Source organism: Leptinotarsa decemlineata, unplaced genomic scaffold (assembly GCF_025532065.1).
Source record: "Leptinotarsa decemlineata unplaced genomic scaffold, Ldec_3_MD MMD2_tig00000251_RagTag_RagTag, whole genome shotgun sequence".
NCBI lineage: Eukaryota > Metazoa > Arthropoda > Insecta > Coleoptera > Chrysomelidae > Leptinotarsa > Leptinotarsa decemlineata.
In genome coordinates this window covers 8,596,493-8,611,973 of record NW_027412547.1, presented here as the reverse complement: position 1 = coordinate 8,611,973, position 15,481 = coordinate 8,596,493, and the positions used below count along the sequence as shown (strand labels likewise).

The 15,481-nt window shown below is 34.6% G+C and overlaps 1 protein-coding gene across 1 annotated transcript; it reads left to right on the top strand.

The window, feature by feature from the left end:
- Window positions 1-11,236, top strand: Neos (nuclear receptor coactivator protein neosin). The gene is made up of 4 exons (XM_023169562.2): window positions 1-948; window positions 3,061-3,260; window positions 6,759-6,895; window positions 10,623-11,236. The coding sequence occupies exons 1-4, from the start codon at window positions 182-184 to the stop codon at window positions 10,962-10,964; spliced, it is 1,446 nt and encodes a 481-aa protein (XP_023025330.2). The 5' UTR covers window positions 1-181; the 3' UTR covers window positions 10,965-11,236.
- Window positions 11,237-15,481: the final 4,245 nt, after the last annotated feature.

Sequence of the window (15,481 nt, the reverse complement as noted above, 5' to 3'; positions counted from 1 at the left end):
GTTGTGGTCGTGGTCTGGTTGGCAACACTGAAACATATCGAACATTAATAGACGCTGGAAACAGAAAATATTCATATGAAGAAGTTATTGAAATATTTTTGTTTTTCTGACGACAATTTGTAGTTTTGTGACTTTACTTAGAGTAACGTTGATATATAACTGTGACCTTCCTAAAATAAAAATGTACAGAACCGATAAGCAATTCATGAAAAATCCAGCAACTGCTGGAGCAAGAATATATGTAGGCGCTCTTGGTAAAACGGTGATCGCCAATGACTTGGAGGAAAAATTTAAACAACATGGAAATATAATAGGTTTGTCTTTGAATACAGGGTTTGCTTTCATACAGTATGAGCATGATCATGAAGCACAAGCTGCCATTCAAAAAGAGAACAATTCTATGATATGTGGAAAGAAAATAATAGTAAAGCAAGCAAATCTAGGCCCGCAAAGAGGTCCACCTCCAAGATTGGGTCCTTCTGGACCACAGCATAGGCAAGGTCCTCCTTCAGGGCCTTTACAAGATGTCCCATCAAAACCAAATATTATGCCTTTGTTATCGACTCCACTCCAACAACCTCCTGGTTCTAAGATTTCACCAGATTCTAAATTCAAACCAGACAATGAGCATGAATTTCAAGATGATATTATAGAAGATGATAGGCCTAATATTCGCCCACCTGGACCACCTCAGCATAATGATGACAGAGGTCGAAAAGGTGCTAGGAGAGGTGGAGTTAGAGGAAGGTCCAATGAACGTGACAGGCTAAGGTTTGAACCTCCACCTAAGATGGAAATGTTTAGAGATCGGGAACCGTTCTATGGAAGGGACAATCGTGATTTTCCTCCACCTCACAGAGAACCTTATGCAGCCCCCGTAATTGAACCTCCTCCTCCAGTAGTAGATAAAAATGATTGTGAAATCATTGTTGTTGCTAAAGCTCTCACGTAAGTTGTTAAAATGAGTTTACCAATATATAGCAAGTATATTTTAGTGTCAATATTTTTTTTGCTGTGCCTCCATTGTTTTCATTAATATTTTAGGATTTTTTTGGGCTATTTAACCCGTTCATGGACAGTTGCCTGCCTGGAGATACCAACAAAATGCACCTCACTTCATCTTTCAAATTTTATTCGAATTTATATTTTTGGGAACAAGGACAGTTCACAATACTTTTTGAGTTCTTCTACAACAGTAAACCCTAACGCATATCATAAATAATAATAATGATAAATGTCATTTATTGGTGAATACCAAAAGGGCCATCAACCGAAGTCCTTCACCCAGTGTACAATTTTTAAATATTTGCAGTGATTTTTACATATGCTTACATAATAGATTTGAGGTACATTATATTTCTGACAAAAAAAATTATAAATTATGAGAGTGATATGATGTTTTCCCAAATAGTTTTTTCAAATATTTGAATTTGGATGGTTGTCCTTCAGCTTTTTGCCCACATAATGTCTGTAGGATTTCCAAGTTAGTTTCATTTTTGGCAAAGAGGTTTCCTAGGTCTGATAGTCTCTCCTTTATAGGTTTCACTTTTGTAGTTCTATAGAGCTGTGCATTTGAGGGATTGTGTAGTATGTTCTGAGGGTGATGTATTTTGGTAATACTACTTAGTGTAGATGTTTCAGCTGTTTGGAGATTTTTTAATTCATGATGACGACAACTTCCTCTTTTTTAAATGTCAGACTCCGAAAGTGTTTTTCTCTATTGATGCATTTCTTTTTAATCATTTTTGTATGGCTGTTCAAGTTGATTTTGTGGTCAATGTTAACTCCCAAGTATTTTGTTGGTTGTCTGCTTCTTACCATTTCTTTGTTGATGTCTACTGCTGGTAGCGTCTCTGAAGGGTTGTGATGGAAAATGATGAATTTTCGATTTTTCCGGGTTTGGTCTCAATCTCCATTTATTGAATCAGGGCAAATATACAAGGCAAATAATACAAAGTTTAAGGTAACTTGTCTTTATCTGAATTTTTCCAAAAAAAACAATTATTCTAACAATTTGTCTATGTAAAAAGAAAAGTTAATATTTCAGAAACCAAATGTATACACTCTATCTATACACCCTTAACAACGGAAACACATATCTCGAATATCCCAAAAATAAGATTTTTATAGTTACCATTATTGTTGGGAAAAATTCACAACAGTTTTGTCAAATATAACTAGTTTTGCAGCTGTCCCAAATTTAATCATTATCTCGTTGGGCCGGCTGGTTTCTTAAAATCCGTTTTTCCGTTAACCAGCTGTCACCCTGCAAACGACAACTCTCCAAAGTTGAAATTTGTGGGAGCTTGGGACTATCGAGGTCTTACCTTTTAACGTGTGATTTATATGTACTGATAATGTATGTAACACTATTCAAAATACGTATATTTTACTCTCTTGACCGTCTCGAATTTCCATAAAGTCAAATGAAATGCAGGAGTCACCTGATGGGAGAAATAAAGATGTAGTTTGACAATTTTGAACCTCCACATGTTTATTGTGGTAATTTGTGTGATGTGTTTGTCAAATTTCTAGAGGTCTTGAGATATCATCTTTATATTGAATGAAAGTCATTTTTTCCGCAGGAAACTATAGAAAGGGCAAACTTTTAAAATGTTTCAGTAAGTTATCATATTTAATAATTTTGCCTATCAAAAAAAGAGCTGAGAAGGGGGTTTTATTCATTACAATTTTTATATTTTTCACATTGTGAAATAAGAAAGTCGATAAAAATCATTTATACATCCCTTATCACAAGTACAAGATAACTTTAAGATGCAACTTTTTTTCTGTTATATTTTCTGATTCTGTAGGGTTAGGAATTGACCATACCAGTGTTTTAAATAACAAGCTATTGAAGGTATAAGAATGACAACCCTCAAAAGTCGAAATTGTGGGAGTAAAGGACTAATGAGTTCTTACCTTTCAATGTCCGCTTTCTACCAGGAAATTATTTTAGTACACTCATTCAAAATGTTTTTTTCATTTCACCCTTTGGCGATATGTTTTCAGAAAAAATGCAACTCCAATAGGAAATATTAACACCTATGTATTTTTCAGTGAATATGCTGAATTTATAGAACAGAAGTTGAAGAATCTGGGTCTGGAAGTTGATCTACTTTTTCCCAATGAAGATGTTCCAATTGGTAAAGTTTTAGCCAATATTTCCAGTCGTGGATGTCTTTATGCCATTCTTGTAATGCCTATAAACGAAGAGCATAGGAGTTTGACTTTGAACATACTACATGGAATTACACAAGGTTAGTCCAGTTTTCAGTCTTCTACCTGTTTGAACAGTTTTGTGCTATTATATTTGTAGGCCACATCGGTTGTTGGTAAACCTCAGTCTTATAACATTCATTTACACTCAATATGAAACATTTATTTTGGTGTCCTTCAGTTGGTGGTTTCCTTACAACAATTTCAGCTTCCTTGAAGTTATTTTGTTTTTCGCAGTTATATACAGGGTGGACCATCGAAAAGTTGACATGGAGGTTTTGGGTACTAATCTTGCAAATCCGAAAAAACGCTCAGACAGGTCGATTTTTATTGGGAGAAAGACAGTTTTTTCCCCATTTACAGCATCGTCACTTCAACCACGGAGCAGAGGGGTGAACAACCCTTAGAATTTTAATAGGAAATAGGGGGCGTTTGATAGATCTTGGAATTCTCTAAACAATGGTGTACATTTTTTTTTAATTTGGACGTATTTAAAAGAGTTCTTTCCGATAATTAACTTTTTCAATATTGTTAATAGCAACAAATTGTTGTACGCCACTGCTCAGTTGGAATGTATTTGGAACTCTTTCATTTGTTTCTTACGCTACTTTTTTGTTGATTTTTTAGTTCTTCTCTGATAAGGGGACTATTACAATTGAGAAATGTTAAAAATGCTGTTTCTATTTCTCATGTTTATGTTGAAAGTGATGTCTACATTATTACTAGTAGTGAGTGCTGTAAAGTTAGCGTTTGTTTCTGAGGTGTCACGAACTAGCATTTGGCGTATTTTAAAAACCCACAAAATGCATCATTATAAGGTTAAATTAACGCAAGAACTGAATGAAGATGATTTCGATTGACACTTGTAATTTTGCAAGTTGATTAGTGAACGAGCCTTGGAAAATCCACATTTTGTTTTCAATATTTGCTTCAGTGATAAATGTTCTTTTTTTCTAAATGGCACATTTAATCGCCATAATTGTCGCTATTGGGCTGATTCAAATCCTCACATTTTTCATGAAGTACCTACTCAACGTCCACAAAAATCAAATGTATGGGCTGGAATTTTTGGTAACCGTATTGTTGGCCCATTGTTTTTAGAAGGCAATTTAACCGGACAAATGTATCTGGAGCTTCTGGAAGATACTATTAATCCCCTTCACACTGATATTATTGAAAATGACCACAATTATCGGGAGGATCTGTTAATATTTCAACAAGATGGGGCTCCTCCACACTATGCTCTGCCTGTTCGGCAGTATTTAGATCAGACTTTTCCGGATCACTGAATTGGGAGGCGGGGCACTATCGAATGGCCACCACGATCACCAGACCTCAGTTCCCTATTAAAATTCCAAGGGTTGTTCAGTCCTCTGCTCCGAGGTTGAAGTGACGACGCTGTAAATGGGGGAAAAAACTGTCCCCCTCCCAATAAAAATCTACCTGTCTGAGCATTTTTTAGGATTTGCAAGATTAGTACCCAAAACCTCCATGTCAAGTTTTCGATGGCTACCCTGTATATCCTCAGCTGTAATATGTCATTTGATTCTATATATTCTAGGATCCCGCTGCAGAATCACTAGGTCCATAGCGTAGTTAACCAAACTCAGATCTTTACATACATTTGTGATTAGGAGAATATATTTACGACAGGGTGCCAGTCAAAATGTGGCCGCAAATATTTTTAATTAAAGAAAGCGAGTGTGGTTCGAACCACACGACTGAAGTAAAACCTCTTCGGCTCCATATATATGTATGTATATATGCACTTACAATGGCTATATCGAGGAAACCAAATAAAGTATAAGAAATCTGAAAACAAATTTCATAATAATTGAGTCAATATGAAATTAAAAAAAAATTGAACTAAGGGAGAATTATCTTCAAAATCGGGTTTTCATTGTCAAACATAACTGAAAAGGTCAAAAGGTAGGTGTACCACAAGGATCGAATCTAGGTCCACTTCTGTTCATAATTTCCATCAATAATTTACCGTCAGCTCTGAAATATATAGATTGTCTTCTTTTTGCTGATGATTTTAAACTCTTAAAATCAGTCCAAACAGTCTGAGACTGCATATATTAGCAAAAGGATATTAGTAACATTTCAGATTGGAGTTATATCGCCAACAGCATATGCAGGAATAACTTCTGTGAAGAATCCTGTACTCACACCTGTCGGATATAATCCAACGCCCTTCGTGGTATTAGCTAGGGGAGTAGTTGTTTTCTGATAGGTGTCAGTCCATTGACCTACTCTGTAGGGAGTTGAGACTGGCCTGAACGAATTGTTCTTTTAGATGAATTGAAATATTTATTATGATGAAAACGAAAAAATGACGCTAAGGGTAGTTAATGAAATAGTTGAGAAAGATACAAAGAATCACCAAAAAACTTACATTATACTGATACCCAGCAGGAACGATGAAAAGTAGAAGTGCTGCATTCGTAAAATGCTCTGGAACCGTTTCTGAAAAGTGATCAATGAATACTGAATGAATTTCTTAATACTTTCTGTTGATCTTGACCTCCCTCAATATTTATGAAGATTCATATGCTGAGGCTGCAACTTTCCTCTGGTTACCCTTACTAAGGCAAAATGCTTAATACGCATCCGTGCAACTTTGCATATTTGGAGATTGTATTTCCATATCCTGTAATCGTATTAATTTTGATGTCTATGAACTTGGAATATTAAAAGATGGAATTTTGAATACTGATTTTTTTTTTTGTTTTAGAATATTGAAGTTGGGGTTGAAACATCTTTCAATTCATGTATTTGCTTGAATGAATTTGAATTATTTCATGACTATTTTCCGGATTGATCCGGCTCTTACTCCATGAAGTATTTTAGTAGCTTGATTTTTTCAATTGAAAATATTGGTAGCCACTTTTTGACTGGCAACCTGTCATAAATGTATTTCCCTATTCATAAATGTATGTAAAAATTTGATTAACTACACTACGAACGTAGTGATTTTGCGGCGGGATCCTGTAATAATTTAGGTATAGCCATACTTTGCGTGCAGCTGCAAAGTTGTCACTGTTCTAATTGCTGTCAAAAATTTTTACTGATTCATTATTTCTTCTTTTGTGTATCACTGTTTGGAAACCAGACTTGTTTTTTGGTTGCACATTGTATGTGTCCTTCAATTTCAGTCTTATTTGTTTGTGGTATTTGCTGAAGTACAGGAGTTGAAAAAACTTTTTTATTGATATTTTGCGAGAAATTCCCATTATTAGAAAGGAAAAGTGTGTTTTTTCTTTTGTTTATTTGAGTTTTTGTTTTATCACCTTTGTATATTTTTTAGGTCCACTCTACTTTCTGTAGAGGTTCTGATATTCTACATTGAGTTTTTCTTACAATATTCGAATTTCGTCAAGTACAAGACTCATTAATATTCAAAATGTTATTTTTGTCCAGCCCTCCAATTATTATTTGTTTAAGATAGTTGTTTTCAATTTAAAGTTTTTATTTTTCAACCTGTCCATTTATTATAGATGTTATGTTGGTCATTCTGAAATAAAACTTATTTTCAGAACATAGAAACATGCCCATAGATGATGCTATGATATTAATATCAAGGAACTATGAATCATACATGAAAGGTGATCTAGCACCATCGGAACAGTCAGGACAGATGAAATTGCTAGATAGGCATCCTAATAACATGCAGGTTTGTGGACTTCTAATTACCTGTGAATTCAAATTATACTCAGCATTGCAACTACATTTTGGAAAATAGTTTTCTTTTTATTTTTTTCTTTATGGAGTATGCTTATTTGAATTTATTGTATAATTGTGATTTCAAAACAAGACTGTGAAATAGTCCTTTTTGATAATTGAAAACCTCTAAATTTAATGTTTTCAAAATTTTGGAAAGAAATAAATGCTCGTAAGTATAATTTTTAATGAACAAGCACATCAGTTACATAGTCTAGCAAATGAAAATCAGGCAATATCATAATCAAATTAATTGAATTTCAGCACTCTTGACTTCTCTCTGTACACTCAATTTTTCTTTCGAAACGAATTCTTGGTGCAATTTCTTGAAAATAAAAAGAGTTTAGATATATCAGCACAACACTGTCTAATTGTGTGTAGAAAGAGATCAAATCTTGCTGTAGACGGTTCACGTTAAAACCTGAGTATAGTTTGTATTTATAAACATCAATATTAAAATCATTTGCCAATACAATATTTGAATTAGACAAGAACTGAGTTGAAAGTTCTTCCAATCGTTCTATAAAAATATTTTCATTTGGATTTAGTCGACAACAAATACATATTATGTACGGATTTCGAAATATCGAAATTTTGAAATCAATAAAATGAATTCTACAAAATTTGGATAAGGTAACATATCCCAGCAGATGAATTGGTCCACCTTGCTTCTACCAGTGTTTTGTTAGTGAACTTATAAGCAGAATATTGAAAAAAAGGCATTTTTTGTGGACGAAATCAGAGTTTTCCTACGGATCTTTCTGCTAGGAAACTCTCTCTGAGAATCTGAAAAAATTATAATTGTAATGGACATCTCTATACAGGCGTTGAAACGGAAAACTTATCACCCTGATAAGTTACTCAGTAAATTGCTCTTTTTCTTCTATAAGCAAAACTATTAATTAAATTTATATACAGTGTGTCAATTTGAAAACTTCCCACCCTCAATATCTCCCTTCCAGTACATAATATGAAAAAATGGTCAGACAGGTCAACTTTATTTGCAAGGGGGACACTCTGAATGAATATTTTCAACCCTCGGGGTTCAACCCCCTAGGAGGGGTGGATGTTACCCTCAGAATTTCAAATGGAAAGGGGGGTCAAGTGGCACATCATTTTGAAGGGCATTCAATTCTCTTGCCAATGATACCTTTTTCATTAGGTTTTGATGAGCAGTTTTTGAAAAATAACGTTCCAAACGAACGGTGATTAGAAGTGAATAAGAATAAATGATTAAAACTCGCCCGCACTAGATGTTTGGTATTCAGGTTGGTATTCAAAACAAATGATTGTAATGGACTATTGGAAAAGGTGAGCATCGTACTAGGTAGCATCGTTCCAACCCTTGAGTAATATTCGAATTCGTGGATGTGAGAGGAATGTAGAACTACTTAGTTAACGAAATACGCATCGAGTGCAAACAAAAAATACTAAATTGCAAAAAACAAATTTCAACCATCTTGTTACGCTTTATCTGATAATATGTTCAAAATGTTGTCCATTCTGCTCTAAACAGTAATACAGTCTGTTTTCGAACTCCTCTCGAACATTTTGGAAAACTTCACCACTAATTGACCGGCATGCTGCTGTAATTCGTCCTTTGAGGTCATCCATATCAGTGGGCTGTGTTTTATAAACGACAGATTTGAGATATCCCCAAAGAAAAAAATCTAATGGAGTCAAATCCGGTGATCTCGGTGGCCACTCAATTGATCCCCTTCTGCCAATCCATCTCTCCCGGAATCGCTCGTTCAACCATTGTCGGACGGGGCGAAAATAATGAGGTGGCGCACCGTCCTGTTGGAAATGTAACAAATCTTCCTGCAACAGTAAATTACCGTGTGCATCAATTTGAGTTTCGAGCTCGTGAGTTATAAGTGGATCGATAGGTGCTTGAAGCATATCTAGGTACAGATCACCATTCAAGTTTTCTTCAAAAAATAAAGGTCCGATAATGGCATTTCCAAGAATACCAGCCCAAACATTAACTTTTTGTGGGTGTTGTGTATGTCCTTCTCGAAAATTGTGAGGGTTTTCGTCACTCCAATAGCGACAATTTTGCCTATTAACATTGCCATTCAGGAAAAATGAACATTCATCACTGAAACAGATATTGAACAGAAGATTAGGTAAAGCATTGATTCGAAGAGTCATGATTTCACAGAATTCTATTCTTCTGTCATAATCATCCTCATGGAGCTCGTGGAGAATCTGCATTTTATATGGATGAAATTTGTGCATTTTCAGTGCTTTCCTTACAGTCTCGTGTGACATTCCCGTCTGTTCTGCTACTGATCGTAAGGAGCTAGTCGGCTCTGCAGCAAATGTTCCCAACACCTCAATTTGAGCATCCTCATTCAGTACTCTGGGGTTATTCCTTTTTTTATTCTTCACCGAACCAGTTTCGGAAAACTTTGTCACCAAATCAAGCACATACCGGTGACTTATATTAAGATTTGGATTTCTTTCATTAAAAAGAGATGCCGCCCTTCGTGCGCACTTGCCCACCTCTCCATAAATAAAAATTATTTCAATTCGGTCTTGGATAGTGTAAACCATTCTTACAATTTATACACTTTCTAAGGTATCGCTGATCAGCTCAACAAATGAAACTGAAATGATAGTACTACCAAATGGCTTGAATGCGATGAACACCTTTTTTGCTCAAAAAACGATACTTTTTATAGCAGAAGTAACAAAAAAGGGATAAGAGTTTTAAATCCGATAATAAACCCAAATGAAAGTCACCGAAATCAGATAACTAATTAATGTAAATTTTTTGAGGCTTGTCTAATTTTACCCCTGATGGAAAGTTGAAAAGCTGACCCGTCATCACAAGTTTTACTTATAAGAGAGTCAATAAATTGTATTTCTTTGCATACTAACTTGATAACCAGGCATTTTAGTATAGGCCAATTCTAATTACTTCTATTAGTTTAGAACTACATTTTCGGATACTGCTGATCGGAAAATAATAAATGACGGCACCGTCGGCAAGCGAATTGAATGCCCTTCAAAATGATGTGCCACTTGACCCCCCTTTCCATTTGAAATTCTGAGGGTAACATCCACCCCTCCTAGGGGGTTGAACCCCGAGGGTTGAAAATATTCATTCAGAGTGTCCCCCTTGCAAATAAAGTTGACCTGTCTGACCATTTTTTCATATTATGTACTGGAAGGGAGATATTGAGGGTGGGAAGTTTTCAAATTGACACACTGTATGTAAGGTTATATTTTTAGGAGTGATTTATTTTTGGGAATGAAAGTTTTTGGCTTTCTACTACTCCATCTTGATACAAAAAAGTGTGGGAATCTTCCAAAGAAAGGAAGCAAGAAAGAAGTAACTTTCAGACACAAACTGGAAGAGCTACTTTCATATAAACATTGAATTGCAGGAAAGAAAAATTCTTTCGAAAGATATACTTTTATATGAACACTGAGTTATACAAATATTACTTTTCTCTACTCAGTTTGTATTCCAAACGAACTTATGATACATACTTTAAAAATAGGATTTATTGAGAAAATTATTACATTCTTATATGTGACTGAGAAGATTTTCATGGGGTATTTTTCTATAGAAGTTTGGATTAGATCTGTAAACTGTTTCAGTCCTCATTTTTTTTGTGTGATAAGATTAGTGTATTAGTATGTTTGAGTCTATTTAAGACTTGTTACAGATACTGCTCAATCTACTATCTGAAAACCGCCAGATAACAAGCACCCAGTATGATAAGTTGATAAAGTACCTGCAGGAAAGAAAAGAATTGCAAGTTGAATATGAAGTAGCTGAAGGCATCATTCCTGGAGAGGAATCGGATCCCAAACAAGCTGAACTGCAGAATCGCATCATGAATATTCTGAATAAAAGTGCAGATGCCCCTATTCCTGCATCGATCACCAATCCTGATCCAGCTCCTACTACTGAACCCACACCAATTTTAAAAGACCCAACGGTTCAGAAAGCATTGGATAGTTTAATGTTAGGAGATATGTTCAAAAACATTGCTACGTCTGTTTAAAATATGTAAAATAGTTTAATATAATCGAGAGTTTAATATTATTGTATTAATTTTGATTTTTTGTCAGCTACTTTCTATTATCATAATGATAGTTTTAAGAAATAGATGTTTTATCAATTTCTGAATAATTTCCAGTGCTTATCTGATTATTTATTTGGTCATTTTATTCACATTGAATTGAGTAACTAGTGATTGATCAAGCAAAATATGTGTCATTGTGGAATGAGTATGTGGACTACATAATTATTTGAATAAATAAACCTGATTTTCAATTTTGCTCTATCATTATTTGCACCTTTAGGTAATAAAAGTATTGAATTAAATTACATTATTTGTTACATCACATTTATTTTTTGAAAAAATATTTATTTGTTCATCTACATTGATATCACGTTTAAAATACTACCCATTAGATATTATGCACTTGTGCCAGCGCTTCTTCCAATCCTCGAAACACTTCTCAAACTTGATCTTTAGGATAGTCTTTAGCGCTTTCAGCGATACACTTTCGAGTTCATCTTTGCTTGTAACAACGGTCCTTCAAGGTTCTCTACATTTTTGGAAACGGAACCATGTCTGGCGAATATGGAGGCTAAGGCAGTAGTTTTTATCTGCCAAAATATCACGAACAAGCAATGAAGTGTGAACAGATGCATTATCGTGCTGTAAAAGCCATGAATTGTTTGTCCATAAATACATTTTTTTTCTTCTGGTTAATCTGTAATCTCATTCTTTCTTTTGTTTTTTTTTCATTATTTTGACTATTCATTTGATTGTTGATATCATCTTTTGTGAATTTTTTGTTTAAAAAAAAATCCATATTCCATCTACGATATCTGTCGATCTGAATATTCCAGTTGTTGAAACAGAATTACTTGCCTTGTTGAAAAGAAAATTACAAAACAAAACATCTGCGAGCCCAGGTGAAGTACCGATGTTCATTCTGAAGAAAATCTTACATATAATTATTCAGCCATGGTTTTTCTGGTAAAAATTTCTTTTGTTGAAGGCACAGTCATTCCAATATTCGAACAAAGAGATAAGACATTCAGTAGAAAATTATAGAGCGATTACAGTGTCGTCATTTTCAATAATATTTGAATATACCTTTTTAGAACGTCTCATGAAATTTGCAGAGCAACATGGATTTAAAAAAAGATTTATTGTCTAACAGGAGTAATCCCAATTACAAGACAAATATAATTAAGTTTACAGCTATGACTAAGTATGAGTACAATGGAATATAACGAATAGCATATAAAATCAGTAGAGTAATAGAGTAGTATAGATATTATTTATACAAACAGTGATACATTCATATAATAATAAAAAAAAACATATACTATAGAATTCTAATAGAATTGGTTGTGGGCAGAGAGTTGAAACACAGTATTTCACTTATGGGTTGAAATTAGATTCTAGTTCGACTTGCTTAGAAAATAACTTGTTACGAATTATATACTTGAAGCGTCCAAATGGAACAACAAAAATATCACATTCTGAATAAAAACTATTATAAATTTAACAGATGATATAAACTGGATATTTTATTAACACGTTGATCCTAGGCAAATGCAAATAGAAAAAAAATTCGTTTCTACTACTTCGTCTTGGTACGTGAAAATCTAGTTGAGATAACAAATCTGGGCAGTCAACCAGATTATGAATCAATTTATATATATGAAGATACATGCATAATATTTTCTTCTGTTCTAAGAGAGCAACACTCTAGGTATTTTCAATTCCTTGGGATGAGTGAGCTCCATCCAGTTTGTAAGCCATTTATTTCATGCGCCACATAAACGCGCCACATAAACGCCGTTCTCCAAATGAAAGATTTCTTAAACAGTGAAGTTCGAGGTGTACTGAGTTGAACCTCATAACGATGAGCAGCCACAGTCCGTCGATATGTGCAGCTCTTTCAATAATGTAAATTTCATTATCATAAGATAAAGACTCAAAATTATTTGTCAGCAACCAACTGACTATATCGTCAGATTTTTTAATTTCGTCCAACTTATCCATAATACATGGAAAAAAAACTTACCGAAAAGTGAAAACCTGAAAACACCTTGAAATTGAAAGAAAACACTTTAAACACACACTAAAAATATTACCAAAAAGCGCTGCTATAATACAATATTGCCAGTTTTATACACAAATATTATCAAGAAACACTAAAACGATTTACCGAAATATTTTCCAGTCCTGGACGGTCACGGCATCCCGTCCGAATAATTAAATAAAAAACAAACGCAGTCGTACACTAACGGAGACCAACTGGAGGCTAGCCTCCTCTAACGCTATACTTTCTGCAACTAAAATTACAAATCGGGACGTATGTTTCTGGTTGGATCGGTCTCACGGAGCTTGGTTTTTGAAGCGGTCGGAGGCTTGGCTCGCTTGCAACGTATGGCATTTATTATTTCGAGTTGATGGTTTATTCGTTATTCGTTCATGGGCGGTGCGTTTGAGGTTTGTTGATGCAGGATACACTATGGTACGTACTACGTAGAGAGTGATAATGTTTTTTCGGGAATATTATGTATTTATATTAAAAATTAATGGTAAAGTAATGATACCCAAGCATTTTTAGAAAAAAATAGTCATAATTATTTGTCAATATCTTTTAATTTATTGCGATGAATATTCTCAAATTTTATGGGGAGGCTAAGCCTTCCTTGCCTCCTCTGACGAGCCGCCGCTGAATACTACAAAAAAGGTGTGATCTGAGCATCAAAAGTTGCTGAAGTGTGTACAGTTTTCTGGTTTGGAACATTGTTTCAAGCTTCTGAGAAGCAGCTTTTGCAATTCCAGCTACATGATTGTGCCGACATATCGGTGGAATTTAACCCTTACAAATTTATCGAAGCAGAAAGCGGAACTGTCTGACCTGACATTGATATATCCGGTTCAGACATTTATTTTTTTTGAGAAAACCGATGCCTGGGTTTTTGTGGCATTGAATTGAACCTGGTTACTTTCACCCCAATTCGAAATTACTTCTAGATCCTCATTAAGATTGCAACCTCCAGCTGCCAGTGAATATGTACATCCGCAGTGGATATCCTGGAATCCAAATGGAATGTTGAGACAAGTGTGATGTCGTCTGCAATGATCCAACAAGCCATAGCATCGAAGTTTTGCCTCTTTTCAGCCTATTACTGTATGATATCAGTAAGCGATTTTCGGCCAATTTTTCTCTTTGAATTCAAATTGGACCAAAGCGCTGCCGAAACAGCCCGAAAAATTAACCAGGCATTTGCCAAAGATTGTGTTGTTTTGCAAAGTATCATTCCTTAGGAGATGAGCCCCAAAGTGGTTGACCTACAGTAATCCAGGACGAGGATTTTGTAACCCATAGGCGAAAACTCACCAAAAAAGACCATGATTACTGTATGGTTGTCAGCGGCTGGTGTGATTCACTGTAACTTTCTGCAACTGAGCCAAACCATCACAGCAGAGTTTTATTGTGGGCAAATCGACGAAATGTACCGAAGATTGCGTCACTGCAGCCGTCACTGGTAACAGGAGAATTCCGATCCTGCTCTATGACAACGCCCGTCCGCAAGTTTCACAAATCACCGTCCAAAAATTGAACGAATGGATCATCGAATTTTTGTCTCATCCACCATACTCCTCAGACCCCACGCCAACCGACTACAATATTTTCAAGTACTTCAATAACTTTCTCATCGGCAAAACCTTCGCCGGTAAGAACAAGTCAAAAAAGGTCTTTGTCGAAACAAATTCAAATATAATGAAAAAATAAACTAGGATATAATTCGCCTAAGTATATGGCACCAAGAATATTTAACCAACAATATAAAGAGCTGTGATACTATAGGTTTATTCAGAAAACGTCTGAAAGACTTCCTTTGTAACATGTGTTTTATATTGTTGGATCTCAAAAGGGCATTCGAGACGGTCAACATTGAGTTACTTTTAATGAAATTAAATAAGTATGGACTAGATTATAAAGTATGGTTCACAAATTACCTCACATATCGGAAGCAGCTAGGTAAATATAATCAAGGGACATTTAGTACTTTAAATGTAATTTCGGGAGTCCCTCAAGGGTCAGAGTTGGGTCCACTGCTATTTTTGCTGTATATAATATTGTGATCTTTTATATAGATTGAAAAATAAAATAAGTGAATATGCAAAATCAACAATTTACAAATCAATAATAGCACCCCACTTTGACTATTGCAGTACATTACTCTATTTTGTGAGCAATGAAAATCTAAACAGACTACAGAAGCTTCAAAACAGATCCATGAGGGCAATATTAAGTTTTAATAAACGCTTTCTTCCTCTAATTGAAATTATGATCTCCATATTACATTTTTTTGTTTTTAATTACCATTTTAATTCAAAAATGTATATATTTATATATGTATGTGTGTGTATATGTAAATATGTATGTGTGTAAATATATATTTGTGTTTGTATTTATGTATTTATGTGCTGCATAAGTAACTGATATTTAATATTGAAATAATTGATTTAATCAT